The sequence below is a fragment of the Mustela putorius genome, unplaced genomic scaffold, assembly GCF_011764305.1.
Source record: "Mustela putorius furo isolate JIRA1106 unplaced genomic scaffold, ASM1176430v1.1 tig00000596_pilon_pilon_pilon, whole genome shotgun sequence".
Lineage (NCBI taxonomy): Eukaryota > Metazoa > Chordata > Mammalia > Carnivora > Mustelidae > Mustela > Mustela putorius.
In genome coordinates this window covers 16547425-16564939 of record NW_025421428.1, presented here as the reverse complement: position 1 = coordinate 16564939, position 17515 = coordinate 16547425, and the positions used below count along the sequence as shown (strand labels likewise).

Below are 17515 nucleotides of genomic sequence, written 5' to 3'. Positions count from 1 at the left end.
ACCTGAAACAGAACCGGAAAGGAGAGCGGAGCCGCCCGGCTGAGACACCATCACATGCGCTAAGTGTGACCAGAGTTCCAGACAGGAGGACAGCCAGGCTGAGGAGGCTCAAGGACAAGCAGATCAAAGTCCAAGAGGCTCAGAGAGCCTGGAGAAAGAGGAAGACAAAAGGAAGAACAAAACCATGGCGCCCAGGCCCAGAGACAAGAGAAAACCTCGGAGCAGCTGAAGAAAAACCGAACATCACACCAGAGGAACAAAAAGGAAGGGCAACCAGCACCCTCGTCGGAAACCACGGAACAGGGCTGCGGCAGCCTTTGCAGGTGCTCAGAGGTCTACGCCCGTGAAAAGACCTCCCCAGAGGAAGGCAGAGAGACATTTCCAGGCCCGCAAGCCAGAGAACTCACTGTCGGCAGTGACCTGCGCTGTGGTTCGGCCATGACAGTGGGGTCCCGGGCTCCAACCCAACAGAGGGGAGGGGTCCTGGGGCAGGGTCTAAACGGGAGTCAACCAAATACTCTTGTGTCTGAGCGGTCCGAAAGAGAACTGAAGAGACAGGACAGCGGTACCCTGCGGGGCTAGCACACAGGACACTACAACGTGACAAGACAGGAGGGAGGGCTGGGGACACGTTACTGTCAGACTCTGCCACCACGTCAGCAGGTGTGGCACCAGCAGCAACGGACAGACGCCCGCAGGCATAGGGAAGCCCCGGATGGTCCCTGTAGACGCCAGAGGAAGACGCACACCATCCATCGATCCAGTAGTGGAATAAACTGGAATCATAAAAATTCGATCCAAACAGCAAAACACAGAGAACAATGAGTAATGGACGACACGAACCCTAACGCCACGAAGATGCTGGATCGCAGCCCAGCTACAGCAACAATGGCCCAGGGTGGGGTGGTCCGGACGAGATTCAAGCAGAGACCAAAGAAATGCACTTTGAAGACGAAGGCACAGAGCCCAAGGGTGAAAACGCGCCTGCAGACACTCGCCACAGGAAGCCGGGTGCTCACTGAGTACCAGGCACACATGGTCCCAGCACAGGTGTCTTCCTGGGGCTGCAGAGGGACAGCGCATGAGGATGCGTGTGCAGGGGGCAGAGCCTCCACACACAAGAGGCCAAGCAAGTGGGTCTGGAGGGAGAAACCCACGTGGCTGCAGAACCCCACACGCCCGCCATAGCAACGGAAACGGGCGGACGGGGTCAGAGAAGCATCCAAAGATTTGAACGCTAGGTCCCTGACAGTAGTGGTGGTCATGTGACTGTACACAGTTGCCAACACTCAGAACCACACCAAAAAGGTGACTTTTTACTGTGTGAATTGTGCCTCAATGAGCTGCTTGACAAAACAAAAAGACCAAGGAGCTTGTCTGGGGAAGAGCTGCGTGCCGGCAGCTGAACATGAGACAGGAGACCACAAAACGATTTTGGGGAAAAGAGCAGTGCCCTAAAAACTTCCTAGAATCCCACCTAAAACAGCAACGAGACAGCAAAGCCACGGCCCAGAACCCACCCTGACGACAAAACGAAGCTCGCACAGCCGGGCGTCTGGAGGCAAACTCCATGTAGCCGCGAGATGCATGTGACACTGATGTTGGAGCAGCAGGAGAAGGAAGACCCCGCGAGTGTCGTGTGGGCCCCAGGGTGTGGGGCACTGAATTCTGAGAGCCTCACCAGGAAGTCCTGCAGGGACTGGGGCCAGTGCGGTCCAGCCTCCCGGAAATCCCAAAGCTTTGAGCCAGCGCCCTCCTCGAGTCCTGCAGAGGGGGTGAGAAGAGTCTCGCCCAGCTCTGCATTAAAGGGGCAGATGCACAAGGACAGAGGAACAGCTAAGCAGCACCAGGACTGCACCATCCACAAACTCCAGATGATGTGGCCTCGGGGCCCCGGCTGTTGCACAGGAATTGAGAGGAAGAAAAAACGAGGGGGAGTAAATTAGGAGACAGAAGGACAACAGTGTCCGTGGGTTTCCATACAGACGGTGCGCCTGTTCAGAAAACACAGGGAGGTGAGCACTGCAGAGGGCAGAACCGGGGCCGCTCCGGCCCAGTCAGACCCAGAAGCGGCGAGGTGAGGGTTACCAGCGCGCCCGGTCCACACAGACTCAGGAGGCCAAACATCTGTCTTGTCTGCTTTCTGGGTCTGTTTCATTTGCCAACACGCTGAACACGGAAAGACCACGAGTCCCTAAGACGATAAAGGAAAGGAAAGAGGGGCCGGAGGCACAAACAAAATCGAGGGGACAAACACCTGCGACTGTCAGAGGACACCAACTCCGAACTCGGAAAACGGGGAAACAAAGACCAAGTAGCTATTTATTCGGTCTATCCAGTGCGAGGTGTGTTTCCGGGGGCCAAAGAGCTCTAGCAGGTGAGGGGAGCTCTTCTGTGTCCAGGGGTCCAGCCAGAAGCTCTGGCAGCGAAGGCAGGCCTGAAGGGCAGCCCTTTCTGCTGTGCCTCTGGGGCCCTGCCTCACCCTGCTGCTGCGGGGACGAGGAGCTCGCTTACTTCGTGGTCCACGCTCTCCGTAGCCATGCACTGGTTGTTGGCCAGGGTTGTGATCTCTCGGCTTTTCGGGGTTTCCATCCGGCAGCTACAGAGGGGCACTTCCTGAAGGCCGTCCGTCTCCACCATGTCGGGACCATTAGCCAGCCCTAAAGTCACACGAACACACGTGAGTGTCACCAATAGCACAGCACATGCCCAGACTGGCTTCCACAACATTCAGCGGCACCCAGTCTCCACCTCAAGATGCAGTCCAGGAAGTGACCAAGCACAGTCTTTGCGGAACCCTCACGTGCAAGGAAACATAACCACAGCAACGACTTCGCTGGCACAAGCAGCACGGCCCATCCCCTACGAGTACACCGCCAGCCAGGTTCCCAGGAGCCAGGACCCAAGTTCAGAAAGAGACTATATCCTCATAACAGAAGATCTTCACACAAAAAGGTGTCCAATACACGTTAAGACCCTGCTCTCCTCCCTCGGTTTCAGAGCTGCAGCCACAGGAAGAAACATTCGATCCCATCTGGGTTTACTTACTATCTAGGACGTTTGCTAGACTGAGGAAAGAGAGCTGAGGGGTGCTAGCCCAACAGGGACAGCAGTAATAAGGGTGACCCAACTTATTTCCTTTCTGAGGAAGACACCCGGGGAGCAGGAGAGCCTGCAGCCCACACCTGGGCTCAGCCAGAGCCAAGCCGGCCTTGAGGGCTGGGGGAGCAGGCTGGCTGCAGAAAGGCCCCTCAATCCCGCCTGGCAACAGGGCCTGGCTGCTTCCAACGGAAGGCACATTACATGTTCTCCTCTTGTGAGGCAGCCAAAGCAGAAACGGAAGGGGATCGACACCTCCCATGCTCGCCGTTAGCTCTCTTAGTTAAGAATAAGGGCCTCTGGGGTGCCTGGTGGGCTCCGTGGGCTAAAGCCGCTGCCTTCGGCTCAGGTCATGGTCTCAGGGTCCTGGGATCGAGTCCCGCGTCGGGCTCTCTGCTCCGCGGGGAGCCTGCTTCCCTCTCTCTCTGTCTGCCTCTCTGCCTGCTTGTGATCTCTGTCTGTCAAATAAACAAATAAAATCTTAAAAAAATAAAAAAGAGTAAGGGACTCTTGGGGCGCGTGGGTGGCTCAGGTGAGCGGCTGACTCTTGATCTCAGCTCAGGTCACAGTCTCAGGGTCCTGAGTCCAAGCCTACTGTGGAGCCTACTTAACATAAGAAAAAGGAAAAGAAAAACAGGGAGAGAAAACAATGGACTCTTGTCGCCACACCTCCATACAGGGCCCACCAGGATGGGAGGCCCACCTGCCCACACTGTCCACCACCACCCTCGTGTGTAATCAGAGGCCAGGCCTCCCCGGGAGACTCGGGATGCAGGGTCTCCGGGGACTGGCAGGCAGCAGGAGCCCGCATGCACATTCTGCCGTGTGACGCAGGGTCACCTACACCCCAGGAGAATGACATCCTTCCTTCACGATGAGAGGAAACAGGGAAACGGTGAGCTAGAAGTAACGTAAGCATTACCGCAAGTTTAAAACTGGGAGAACCCTGACGAGTCTGTTTATAACTGTGTCCTATGATGAGGAAGGGGCCAGCCAGCACGGCGGAGGCCGCCACGAGGAGTGAGGGCACACGGACAATGCGGCAGTGGCTCAGACGCCTCCCCAGCACGAGGTGTGCCCCCCTCTGCAGCACTGGGAGCCACCAGGGGCGCCAAAGGAATGGCTCAAGAGAAACCCACCAAGTGCCTGCTGCCACTGAGCTCTGGCTCCCTGCAAAATCCCCCCAGCACCCACTCCCCACCTCCCCCCCACCGTCCGCGGGGACCACGATGTCTCTCCACTGCAGCTCAGCAGACCGAGCAGCAAAGATGCCAAGAAGAAGGACATGCAAGCAGCCAATTCTGATGGTGCAGGAACATTCTGCAGGCGCAGGCCCGAACTCTCTGGACCTGTGATGCAGAACCATCGGTGGCTCTCTGCTCGCATCACTGGGCCACACCCCCAGGCCTCTAGCGAGCTGCCCCTCCCAGCCAGCCTCGAGCTCCACAACTGCCTCCCGTGTCCAAAACTCAGACGGCAGAAAAGGCAGAGATACAAATGCAACGTGTCTTCATTCAACGCACGGATTCTCTAAATTCTCTACATTCTCTAAATCAGAAGTACGGCTGGACAGACCAGTCCCTGACTGATCGATCAGTGGTTGCAAACCAAGAAAGACGAAGTGCAGAAAGTCGGCTTACGAAGCGTCACAGAGCCGCAGGAAGCCCTCGCTTTCTCCTCCCGCTCCTCTAACTTGGCTCCTGCCCCTTTGGCACTTACTTTTACCAAGAAAGAGAATATAAACACATAATGCACAACCTCCCAGCGCTCGGCCAACAAACCGGGGCAAGCTCAAGGTCACTGCACTTGTGAGCAACCGGAACCCCCACTGTGCTCCCCGAGGTCTCCAGCCACTAGGGCATAGCAGAGGGGCGATGTGATTCAATGAAATACTATTCCCAGCTGACATCCGACTCTGTGCCTTCCTGGGACAAACCTAAAAGCAGGTTTAGAAAAGTCACGCTTCGTGAGGAAAGCAGGAGGAGGCTACCCCAACAGCTTCGGGACACCAGAGAGGCACTCTCCTCTATCCGGTGCGAGAGGAAGGAGCAGTTTCTCTGATGGACATGTCCAGGCCGTGCCTGAGGCTAACGACGTGATTTCCCACACTAAAGAGCTGAGCTACACCTCTCCAGTGTTCAAGACCTCAAAGTCCAGTTAACTCGTCCTCTGAGGACTGACAGGTTAAAGCCGCGCAGCAGCGCACAACCCACGACTGCAAGGTCCGCGGGGAATGTCAATCACTTCGGGACTGGACGTTTTCGCCATATTACCCTTTCGGTACATTTCCAAAACAGTCAGTGATTAGTTACTTTCCATCGATGAAAGGTTTTTAAATGGTTCAAGGAGAATCAACAGTGGTGGAGAGAAAGCCCCGCACCCCTCGGGCCAGCCGACTGTGCCCACCCGCAGCGCTGCAGGCCCAGACCCGCACCAGGTGCGCCCTTCGTTCCAGCACAGAACACACCAGAATGCCAGAGTCAGACGATGGCAAAGCCGTGCTGTTCAGAACTGACCCACAGTGCATCTCCCGAGACGCAGCCGGGGCAGGAGGACGCCTTTCCGCAGGAACTCTACAGAAAAACACAGCTGGCTCGGGACATGCTGTACGAGCTGAGCTCGTGTGAGACGTCTCAGTCCCGTGCTGGGGGTGACCGAGCAGATGCACCCCAGTGCATCCAGTTGGCCAACTCGGGGATGCAGCTAACGGGACGTTTCATACTGCCCACCAGGGGGCATCACGTGAACACGAGGCCACCCCCAGCGAACAAAGGGCAAGACGGGGCTCAGCCTGGCCCCGGCGCAGACAGTCACCTTCTGCTTGCGAGGGCAGTGTCCCCTTGACCCGGAGATCCAGGGAGTCCAGGGAGACTTCCATGTAGCCCGTGCTGTCTCCTGGGGCCGTCTGCTCGGCGCTTCCCGAAGACGACGTGTACGTGTCCGAACCTGCGTTCAAAAGGGCCCCATGAAACACTGCCCCTGCCGCGCGTCTCCAGCAGAGACCACGGGGAGTGTCGAGTCACCCGGTCCAGACGACACACTCTGAATGCCACCCTGTCCAGGATGCTGCGACCTCACCCACTTTCCTTCTGTGCCTCCCTCGGCTCAGCCCCCACTCCCACTGACCCCTCATGGGAGGGGGCGGCTACATCGTGAAACACGAGGAACTAACCTGTGGAGACCTCCTGCTCTGCAGCTACACCAGTCAGATCAAGGCTGACCCCATAATCAAGGAAAGGTGAAAACATACTCTATAAATATAAATGTTCTGTAACTGCTACCTTAAAAATAAAACAAAATTCTCATTTGCGGGTTTGAAAGACCAGCTGATGTAAAGAGCTGGAAGCCACCCCACGTGCAGCGCTGCAGGGAAACGTGCCCGGTCCCGCAGACCGGGGAGGTCAGGGTCACGGGGACAGGACGCGAGGCCGCAGGCATGCACCCGCCCGTCACACACGGTGCTTTCCGAAGGGCATGATGCACCAGAGGGCAATGTCATCTGAATACAACAGCGGGGCCTGGGACATGGGCGCTGCCAACACTCGGGCCTCCTCTACCCTCGAGGCCCATCCCCATTCCTGGAGAACCCACGGGGGCCCTTGCCACCATGAGCAGACATCACCAAGGAAGCCTGGAACAGGACACACTCTCTCTGTGCAGCATGAAACACCAGCAACAGGCAGGTGCCTGTTCCTCCCAGCCAAGCTTCGAAGCACGCGTCTCTGGTGTGAGGTCAGCGACCACACATCAGCAAGCAGTGCCACGGAGCACGGCGGCAGCCGGGACCCAAGACTGCATGTGCCTCCTGCACCTGTGCTCAGGGACAGACCGGAGGAAGCCACCACTGGGCTAGTTTGTGCACCACCGCACGTGTGAGGACAGGAATGGGCCGGGCGACTTGACACACCTTCCAGAGAAAGGAAACTGGAGCCCCTACGTGACTAAACGCTCAAGCACGCGTGTCCCAAGCCCACCCATGCGTCTGTTCGCCGGCATAAAAGCCACATGGGCTGCTCAGCCATGGCGTAGAGAAAAGGAAACGGAGCTCACAGGAGGCTTGTAGGCCCCGCAGACAGTCTTCATCTGTGCTTCAGGGGACGGCTCTGCCCCCCGCCATCCACTCAGCAGCGGAGGGCTGGAGAAGAATGGCTCGTGTGGGGCTGTGGGGGTCGGAGCGCGCTCCGTGGCCCCAGGGTGCTGGCGTAGAGATAAACAAGCAAATGCAACAGCCCACACGTCCACTGCCAACAAGGGTTCAAAGAGTGACACTGAGAAACAAGTCAGATTAAGCCACGGGGCAGGAACAACCGGGCATCCACACGCGAGGGCACGGCGCGGCCACACGGCACGCAGGGACCCAAGCTGAATGGGTCAGGGATGCATGCGAAGGCCTAACGCTGCGGGACTCCAGGAAGAAAACACACAGCAGCATCTTTGTGTCCTGACTTAGTTTAAAGGGTTTCTGGAGTCATAAAAAGCAAGAATTTTGAAAGAAAATAATTCGTAAATTAGACTTTAACAAATTTTTTAAAGGCTTTACTAGATACAGGTATGTGCAAAACGCGTATGTAACAAAGACTTGCACCCGGAATATTGCGAGAGCCCTTCCACGTCAGTGAGAAATGTACTAACTAATTTTTACACGGGCAAAACAGAGAACCCTTTGCAAAAAACACACACGGCCACGGTGCACAGCCTCACTCCTCCGCTAGGTGAGCGCGACGTGACAGCACAGCAATGCCGGAGGTGCCCCGGCAGCACCAGGACCAGATAGCAGCCCTGACAAGTGTCGTGAGGACACAGGAGCAGGGCTCCCGCAGAAGAGGGCGGCACTCGGGTGTCCTGCTGTAAACCGCTCAGCAGTTTCCTAAAAGTCAGACATTAGCATACAAGTCAGCCATCCACTCCTAAATATTCACCCAAGGTACCGGAAAGCATCCGATCCGTCAAAACTGTATACAAATGCTTGTGGCAGCTTGATCTGTTAAGAAACAAAAACGGGAGGGGGCCCAAATGTCGCTCGATGGTGAAGAATGAACCGGGGAGAGCCGTCCACAGAACACCCCCAGCTGAGCACCCACTGGCGCCTCGGTGCGGCCGCCTCCCTGGGCACGAAGCACACAGACGCGGGAAGGGCGCCCACCCGAGCAGCCGCCCAGTGCCAACCCGCAGACAGAGCGTACAGCGGAGCAGCCTAGGGACGGCGAGGGTTGGCTGGGGAGATGGAAAGGTCCCCAAGCGGCAGCGGGGGCCCCCGCGACAGTAACTGTGCTGAGGTCCCGTGGTCGTACACGTGTGAACACTCCCCACCTTGCGCCTGAATCACGCACACTCTACCACATGCCGGATCTGCAGTGAGGCCATCAGAAGGGACCCCTGGCCCACCAGGTCTGCTCACCTTCTGGATTTCAGGGTCATCTCTTTCCCTGCATCCCCTTTAACCAAATTACTTCCAGAACAGGGGTATCTGACCAAAGGGCCGGAAGCCACTGTGTGAACCTGGCCACTGCCCACACCTGACACCAAGGGTGGCCACGGTAACCACACAACGTTCAGAAGCCACAGACGCCTGGTCACACAGGGAGGAGGATGAGTAACGCCCTTCAAGTCAACGCTCCACAACAGACCGGCAGTGGGGGCTTTGCCAGAAGGACACCGCGTGACAGTCACCTGAGTGTCTCTCGTCAGGTCATACGTGTTTCCCCTTGAAATGGTGCAGCCCCTTTTTCAAATGAAATCCTACACAGAACCCCAACCCCACAGCAGGACAGCCGCCCGCGGGCCCACCCCCCACCCCGACAGCCCTCGCACGCGGACCCCACAGTCACCCAGCACACCGCTTGGCTTCTTTCTATTTCTCCGCCTCCGTTTCCTGGCCGGCTTGATCCAAGGGCTGTCAGGCTTTCCTTTCCTCTTGAGAAACTTCTTCTTGATACTGGATTCAGAACTCTGAGAGCCAAAGGGGCAGGAATAGAAAAAGCAAAGCATGGGAGCTCCTGAAAGCAAAAGGTACTACAAGTTCTGTTTTCTTGCCAAATAAAATACCTGCTATATCTTGTTTCTTCAACTAGAAGATTAATTTCACTTTCAGACATTTTCCTGGTCCCATTCTTAAAAATACTCATGTTTTCCCCTAAATCATACTAAGTTGTCATTTTACAGGAAAGAAAAAAAGAAAAGAAAAAAGAAAAGACAAGCCAAGAACATTTAAGTGGAATTTATAAATCTTACTCGAATTTGGCACAAAAAAGAATGAGAAAGTTCTACTCAGGAGCTAAATAAACAAAGGAGCTCAGTGAGAGAATCCACTTTTAATCATATGCCTCCATTCACTCTGCTCGTGGGAAAAGGACACTCAATGCCTCAATCTGCTTCAGAATCTACGTCCACATTAATTATCTACATGGAGAACAAGGAAAGAAGTCATAATTAATTTACAGTATTTTGAGATTTTTAAGACCCTCTATCTCTAAAATCGCAGATGCAGAAAGGGCATCAGACAGACCCGAGCAAGGACGGGCCCCACTGCTAAATGGTCTAGAAGGAGGATCTCACAACCCACCCAACGCGGCCGCTGGGATACACAGAGAAGCTGAAGAGAAAGTGTTCCTGAGACAGGACATACTCCCGGTGTCTGGGCGGCCGGCCCGCCCTGCGCTCCGCTTCCTCGGCCTCGCCCTGCCTCATTACTGCCACATCGCAGACCCAACTTCCGCAAGCGCTGCCCCCACGCCCACTGTCGCTTCAAGCCGCCATTCCAGAGCAAGGGCACCTTGTGCCAAACCCAACTGTCCAAGTCCTCATCTCCTCTACCCACACAGCACACTGATGCCAGGGACCAGTGCCCCCCTCCCGGGAGCACTGTTCGGCCCGTGTGACCCTGCCCAGTCTCACATCGACCCCTCCTCCTCTGCTTAGAGCTCCCCTGGGGGTGCTTCCTGGGCCCCATCCCGAGGTCTGCGCTCCTCCCCATCTCCAAGGCCCTGCTCCCCCATTCCCACTGACCCAGTGCTCCTGCCCTTCTTACCCCCGTGCAACATCCCCCCACAAAAGGTCCTGCTGGCTCTACACTGGATACCTCGAATCCTTTCTCCCATGGGTCACAGGGCAGAACCATGGCCACTGTCCTTGCGGCCAATTCCCACCCACTCCGCCACCCCTCACACCCGAGCCCCGCCCTCCCACTCCCGGGGCCGAGCCGGCTCCTTCGGCTCTAAGCCCGGAGGTCTTTCTCGTGCTCCTTCCCGGGGTGCAGGACGAGATCTGCCGTCACGGCCCCGGAGACCAAGCACGCGCTCACGGTGCCGGCCGAGACGCAGAGCCTCCTCCCGTGCTCTGCCACTAGACACGAAACCAGAGTGCGGGGCTGGGTTACCAGATCAGACTCATCTCCATCTTCGTCCTCCTCCCCGGTGCCGGCTGACTCCTGCTCCTCTTCAGACTCGCCGTCCGTCTGGCCAGACACACAACAAGCCAAAAAGAAAACACAACTAATGAGACCCTTCGGCGGAGGGGACTTGAGAAAACCACACGTGGTACCGGAGACACGGGCAGTGAGCAGTGGAGACGCGTGCGTGCAGGTGGGGTGCGGGGACACGACTCGGGGCCGTGTCCGTGAAGTGGCGGGAGCCAGCTCCTCGGCCTGCCTGCTCCCCCCACCCCGGAGCCCGACCCCCGGCAGGCCGCTCCTCCGCCGTATCTCGGCGCCGACCCCAAAGGCAGCCCCTCGGCCTGTCTGCGACCATCGACCGCCCGCCGAGGGCTCGTGCACGTGAGCCGCTCGACGTGTAGCAGAATTCAATAAAGAAGTAATAAAACACACAGTAAAAAGATTTCCAGGGGCCAAAAAGTAATACAGAATGCAAAACCTACCGTCCAACCCACCCGGGAGCCCAGCCCCGCGCCCAGGCCCATCGCACTAGCGCTGCTCACACGCGCCCGGCCGGGGCTCGGCGCGCTCGGGGCCTGAACACGGAAGCGGGGCTCTGCGGGCCGGCGCGGCACAGACACCACTTGGCCAGTGAAACTTTCTTCTCATCGAAAATACATTTTGGAATTACCTCCATATCAAAGCAACGTAGATACCTCATTTGTTGTTGTCGTGGTCATGTTTGTCTTTTCTGTCCACACAGGCAGTACCTGAATACATTTTCAATGCAAAAACACTAAACTACACGGGTATCCGTTTACTCCTTCATCACGCACCCCGAGGCAGGGATGTGGCCGCGCACAGCCTCAGCCTGGCTCTTTGAGGGGCTACAGCACAGGCTCCCTAATCGAGGCACACCCCTACCAGGTCCACACTGAGGCTGCATTTTACACAAAGATCCCCCAGGACAAACCAACAGACACGCTCCTCTTACAAGTGCGGAGTTCCAAGACTGCTGCCATCAGCAATGCCCAAAGGCGCCACCGGCCTCCAAAGGGGTTGCACAACCACTTTGGTCTTCGTTCCCCAAGTACACAAGAAACTGAGTAACTTCCGTAACTTCATAGACTTCCCTACTTCTTCCACTTTGTCCCCTGTGACCAAACCCTCGGCCCATACTGCTATTGGGTCCTTGCTTTAGTCATCAGTAGAAGCTACACACAGGTAAGACAGCAAGGCTTTGTCTATCACATATGTTGTATTTTCCCTATCAAGTGCAGCTTTGCTTCTGTTCCTTCCTATACAAAAATGTCGAGACTTAATCTGCACAAGTCAAACCTCTCCATCTTTCTCTTTGTGGGTTTTGGGTCTGTGTCTGGTACTAGAAGGTCTTCCATATTTGAGGAATTTTATTAGAAAAACAATGTCTAACATTTCCTTCCACAGTTCAGTATTTTATGCTGACACTTTAAATCTTCCGTAATTTACTTTTAGAAATAACAGCTTCACTGAAATATAATTTACCTACTCTAAAATCCATGCTTTTAAAGTGTACAGTCCAGAGGCACCTCGGTGGCCCAGTCAGTTAAGTGTCCGACTCTTGACTGCAGCTCAGGTCAGGATCTCACGGTTGCGGGATTGAGCCCTGGGGTGGGCTTCACGCTTGGCACGGAGTCTGCTTGAGATTCTCTCTCTCCGCCCCCACCCCTCCCTCGCCTCACTCTCTTTTTCAAATAAAATCTTACCCAAAAAAAGCATACAGTTCAGTGTTCTAGTATATTCCAAGTAGTGCAGCCATCACCACTATCCAGTTCCAGAGTAGAATCTATATTCCTATGTGACATGATGCAAGAGCTCCCCTCTATTTTTCCTCCAAAAGATCAACTGTCCCAATAACATTCACTGAAAAGTTCATGATCCCTTGGCCACAAACTAAAAACCCATCCTTAAAACAAAAATTTTAATAAATAAAAATATAAACCCCATCCTTACAAGTGAACTATATGTTCATATACATAAAGGGTTCATTATGGGTTTCCTGTTCCACTCACTCAAATGCCTTCCCATTCCTGCACAAATCCCCATTTAATCCGTCTCCAGTAGCTCTCACCGCAGTTTTTTCTCCCTGTGCTTGCTGCACACAATTCCCACATCAGCCGTTGTACAGAGTAGTCCTGTGAGGGTCTTGAGGAGAACTATTCTGGACTTACAGGCCATGTGGGAGGATGAAACAATGATCTCCTCATTCAGACAAGTAACCGGCCTTCCCTCAGACAAACAGCAAGTCCTCCTTCAGACAAACAAGAGATCTTCCCTCAGATAAACAAGGGTCTTCCCTCAAACATACAACAGGGTTTCCCTCAGACAAACAGCACGTCTTCCCTCGGAGAGACAAGGGGTCTTTCCTCAGGCAAACGAGGACTCTTCCCTTAGGAAAACAGCAGGTCTTCCCACAACAAACATGTCTTCCCTCAAACAATGGCTTTTTTCTCAGACAAATAATAGGTCTTCACTGAACCTACGTCTCCTTTCCAACCTCTTTCAGGAAGAGTTTCAGTTTTTTCTTCTAGGGAACTGACATTTCCTATTAAGTTTATTGCTAAGTACCCTGGTGATACTAAAGACTTACAACTAAATTTTACGTGTGATAAGTGATTTTGCGTTTAGAGTCCTTTTCTTTTAAAGATCCATATGGAAATAATCTGCTTCAAGACAATCCATGTGTGGATAAGCAAGACCGGCCAAACGTTGACAACTATTCACTATTATCTATATGTTTGCATAGCTTAACATTTTCTATTAGAAAAGTTAAAAAGTCAAAAAACAGCCCCAGACATTATTGCTATTACTGACACCGCTGCCGTTACGTTCTCTGCTGCTGTTGCTGCTACACGAGAGAAGGGCTGGTTTTGCGTCCGGATGACATGAAGTTCAGCTCACTAGCTGTAATGGTGCCTCAGCTGATTTTCTTGAATATTTTAAGACATGATTATATTCTTGGCAAGCTCTTCTCCCTTGTCCTCTTAAATATTAATGTTCCCTTCTGGGTCTCTCTCATCTTACAGTACCACAAGAGTCCTCCATAGTGCGGCGCCCATGTTAGGGGAGAAAGGAGCAATTCCTCCCTCTTTTTATTATTGACATTAGGAATGTCTTAAAATGTTCACCACCAAGTAATCTTTTTTCCCTTTTTTTAAAGGATTCTGATCTCTTTAGCCAGGTTTATTTACAATAAGCTACCTTTAAATACCACTAGGTTAAAAAAAAAAAATACCACTAGGTAGTTTGTATTTTTAAAAAGCTTGAGCCATGTCCGGTGCCTATGTGGATCAGTCAGTTCAGCGCCTGCCTTCGGCTCAGGTCATGATCCAGGGTCCTCGGATCAGGTCATGGTCTCAGGGTCCTGAGGTTGAGTCCCGTGTCGGGTCCCTGCTCAGTGGGGAGCCTGCTTCTCCCTCTTCCTCTGGCCCCTCAGTTCGTGTTATCTCAATAATAAAATCTTAAAAAAAAAAAAGACAGTATCCAAATGGCAGATAAACATGTAAAAAAAAAGTACCCAACCTTCTTGGAAATCAGGGAAATATGAATGAGAACTATAAGGCCAACACCACTGCGCTCGCTGGCTGGGCGACACCAAGGATGTCAAGCCAGTGAGACTGGAGGACACTCAGGCTGCAGGTCTACTAGGGGAGAGCTGTATGGCCCTGCCTACCGCTGGTCACGTGACATGGCAACCCCAATCGGGGTGTGCCCCGAGGGACACAGAGGAATGCTCAACAGCAATGTCATCTGTAAAGGGCCCAACTAGAAACAGCCCAAATGTCCATCTACAGTGGAACGGATACATAAATTTTAACAGCCATGTAAAGAAATACTGTACTATAGTACAGTAAAGTACTCTTGAACATTCTGGTCTCAGAAACCTTTCACTCTATTAAAAATGACTGAGAATACGGGCGCCTGCTTAGCTCAGTGGGTTAGGCCTCTGCCTTCGGGTGAGGTCACGGTCGCAGGGTCCTGGGATTGAGTCCCGCATCGGGCTCTCTATTCAGAGGGGAGCCTGCTTCTCCCCTCTCTCTGCCTGCCTCTCTGCCTACTTGTGACCTCTCCCTCTCTGTCAAATAAATAAATAAATAAATAAAGTCTTTTAAAAAAAAAATTACTGAGAGTGATAAAGCACTTTTGTTGATGTGGCTTATGTCTAGTAACACTACTACTGTACAGATCTAAACTGAGAAGTGTTTAAACCACAGTGTAACTTCAAGGAGTGAGAGGGACAACAGTAAATAATGTTAGCATCATGACCACAATAGTTTTGACTATCAGACCCATGAAGGGGTCCCCTCAGAACACTTCACGATCCACTTCATAATCCACTGTGCGTAACAATGAAAACGAACAATATAAACTTCACAAACGCAATACTGAGTAAAAACGAGTCACACTCCAAAAAAGGAAAACATACACTTATTCACATGAAGCACAGAAACCAAGAAAACAATTCTTCCGGGACTGGGAGGGCCCACAGGGGAGGCTGGGACAGGCGACCCAGGCCTGTGAGCATGGTGGCAGCGCACAGGGGCAGTCACTCTCCGCTCAGTGAATTGCTCCCTGTCACAGCTGAAATCATAAAGTCATCCCCCAAATCCAAAAAACATACAGCTGAACTTAATAAAATGCTAGTATTTGTCATTTGATCTGTTACTGTAGTAAGTCTGATCAACAGGCTTCCTGTAACAAACCAGCATCTTCCCCGGGGAAGCCCCACCTTCTTCCCGATTGCTGTTGCGCAGATACACAGTTGTGTCTGACCAAGACAGTCTCAGGGCTGAAAGTGAGCTTGGCCTCAGAAGGTGCTGGTGTGCGCCCCCATCCTCTCTGCTGTCTGAAGCGGCCCGCGCAGTAAGCCCGCCACTACTCACTACTGTCGCTGATTTATTCAGATTTGCTCCTGTTCTCTTACTCTGTTTCCCACTTGGCCACACTGCCCTTGTGATTCTACTTTTACTTGTTTCTTGATTCTTTCTGTTGGCTTAATATCCATTTAATTCTTCCCGTTACACCAATGTATAGAGTTATTCAGTATTACTCTGCGTCCAGATTTTCTCGGGAAGAGGAGAATCCAGAAACAGTCAACTCTGTACACACCATATGGTGTTCAATAAAAGTGACATTTTACATCATCGGGGAGAGAAACGTTCAGTCAATAAACGGTGCTCAGAGAATGTGGCTAAAAATTTGAGGGAAGCCATAGGACTCTGACCTCACATTTTGCCAAAAAGCTTTACTGAGACAGAATCCATATACCATAAAATAGACCCATTGTGAGTATATCTACCATGTATTTTATCCCAAAACAAATGTCCATGAATCAAGTAGTTACGCATAAAGAATGAAACCAAGGAAGTAGAAGAAGATAGCTTATGTCAATTTATTCTAAGTCATCGGTGAAAAGCATCTGCTCATCATCTCTGGAACCCAGAAATCATAAAGAGTCTAGCATCCGTGGCTTCTGACACAAGACAAGACTCCCCCAAAACTCTGAGAGCTGGAAGGAAAGGCTGGGTCTGCAGAGCACAGCACTTTGACTCAAAATGTAAAAAGTTAATCCACAAAATTACACATTTCAAACAGGTCACTATTCCGAATGAACTCACCTGGAACGTGTCTGCCTACCGTTCGTCTCAGAAGACCTCAGCAGATACAAAAGCCCCTGTACATAAAGATGGTCTGAAGCGCTCTCAAGAACAGTAGGGCACACAGAGCAGTCACGCCCATTTCCAGACGACCGCCGGATTCTCAACTCCTCCTGCCCCTCCGTGTCTACTGTGTCCCCCTCCGAACTGAGAGCACAAACACGCGCCCAGAGCTCAGCATCAGCTCAGGAGCTATGTTCTGCTCAGGTCCGCAACCAGGGCCCCTGGAGCCGCTGCCCAGTGCTGAGCCCCGGGGGTGCGGGCAGACAGTGACTGGGAAAGAGCCAGCACACTGACCCCTCCCAGAGCACATCCTCGGGCACACCCGGTAGATGCGAGGGAGTGGTGGTGTGCACGCAGAGGACACGCCTGGCACGCCGAGAGACACCTGGTGTGCAGACTGCACACGGTCTCCTCACAGGTCTGGTCAGCAGCCCTGGGCGCTCACTCCCACCAGGAGGAAGAGACCTTCCCAGTGTCAGTGCCTCCCGTGCAGGAGGGTAGCACCCGGGGTGTGCCTAGGACGGAACAAGGTCAGTCACACCAAGACCAGTGACAAGTAGCTGCCGCAGGTGCACACTCAGCCCTCAGGGCGTTCCTGTGCGTCTTGAACCTGAACAAGCTCCAGATGTTCATTCCAAGAGCGCTGTACAGGAAGACGGACACTCCTCCGAAGAAAAGAAATCTAAAACTTCAAAAATCTAAAAATTTCAAAAACTGAAAATCTAAAAAAAAAAAGAATCTAAAACTTCCAACAGGATGCAAACACCCAAGTCCGAAGGTCACAGGGAAATGACTGGGGTCGAGAAGGGCCAGCTGCCCCTCACAGGACCGAAGGCCCACCATCTGCAGCCCCTTCCCGAGAGGGTGAGCCAGGCCTACCTTCTGGGTGCGGTCAGTTTCCGATACGCTCCCCCCCTTAGAGGTCCTGCTGTCTTCCACGGGAAATGCGGCAGCCTGCTCGGCCCCCTGGTCCTCATCCTCGTCAAGCTCCTCCGACTCGTCCTCCTCTGAGTCCAGCTCCAGGCTTTCCCCATTCACGTGAAGGGTGCTGGCTCCCGGGTCCTTGTCGCCCTGGAACACGGGCAGGAGCACAATGTCACCCAGAACCCCCCGTCAGGAGCAACCTGCCAGCTCCCACCAGGGCATGGCCTGCGAGGTACGACACAGCGACTCTGCTACTGGGGCAAGAGCCAGGAAGGAGTGAGGGATGAGGGGTCGGGGAGCACCAGGCAGGAGGCTGTGCCCCAGAACGAGGCGCCTCAGAGCCAGGGTTCCTTCCAAAGGGACCGAGGTCATCAAATTCTGACAACCTCACGTGGTGCTCTTGCGGTCAGAGAGGTCCTGACAC

The 17515-nt window shown here is 53.5% G+C and overlaps 1 protein-coding gene across 8 annotated transcripts in view; it reads right to left on the bottom strand.

Annotated features, from left to right (window-relative positions):
• Positions 1-17515, bottom strand: part of EHMT1 (euchromatic histone lysine methyltransferase 1) — a 136601-nt gene that overhangs the window by 37534 nt on the left and 81552 nt on the right. For 7 of the 8 annotated variants that reach the window (XM_045082814.1, XM_045082817.1, XM_045082820.1 and 4 more), the window contains 5 exons: positions 17047-17238; positions 10475-10552; positions 8928-9048; positions 5914-6045; positions 2515-2660 (listed from right to left, as the gene is read on the bottom strand). In XM_045082814.1, coding sequence (XP_044938749.1) covers positions 2515-2660; positions 5914-6045; positions 8928-9048; positions 10475-10552; positions 17047-17238 — 669 coding nt within the window. The remainder of the gene's footprint in view (positions 1-2514; positions 2661-5913; positions 6046-8927; positions 9049-10474; positions 10553-17046; positions 17239-17515) is intronic. The other variant, XM_045082815.1, reaches the window with a different exon arrangement.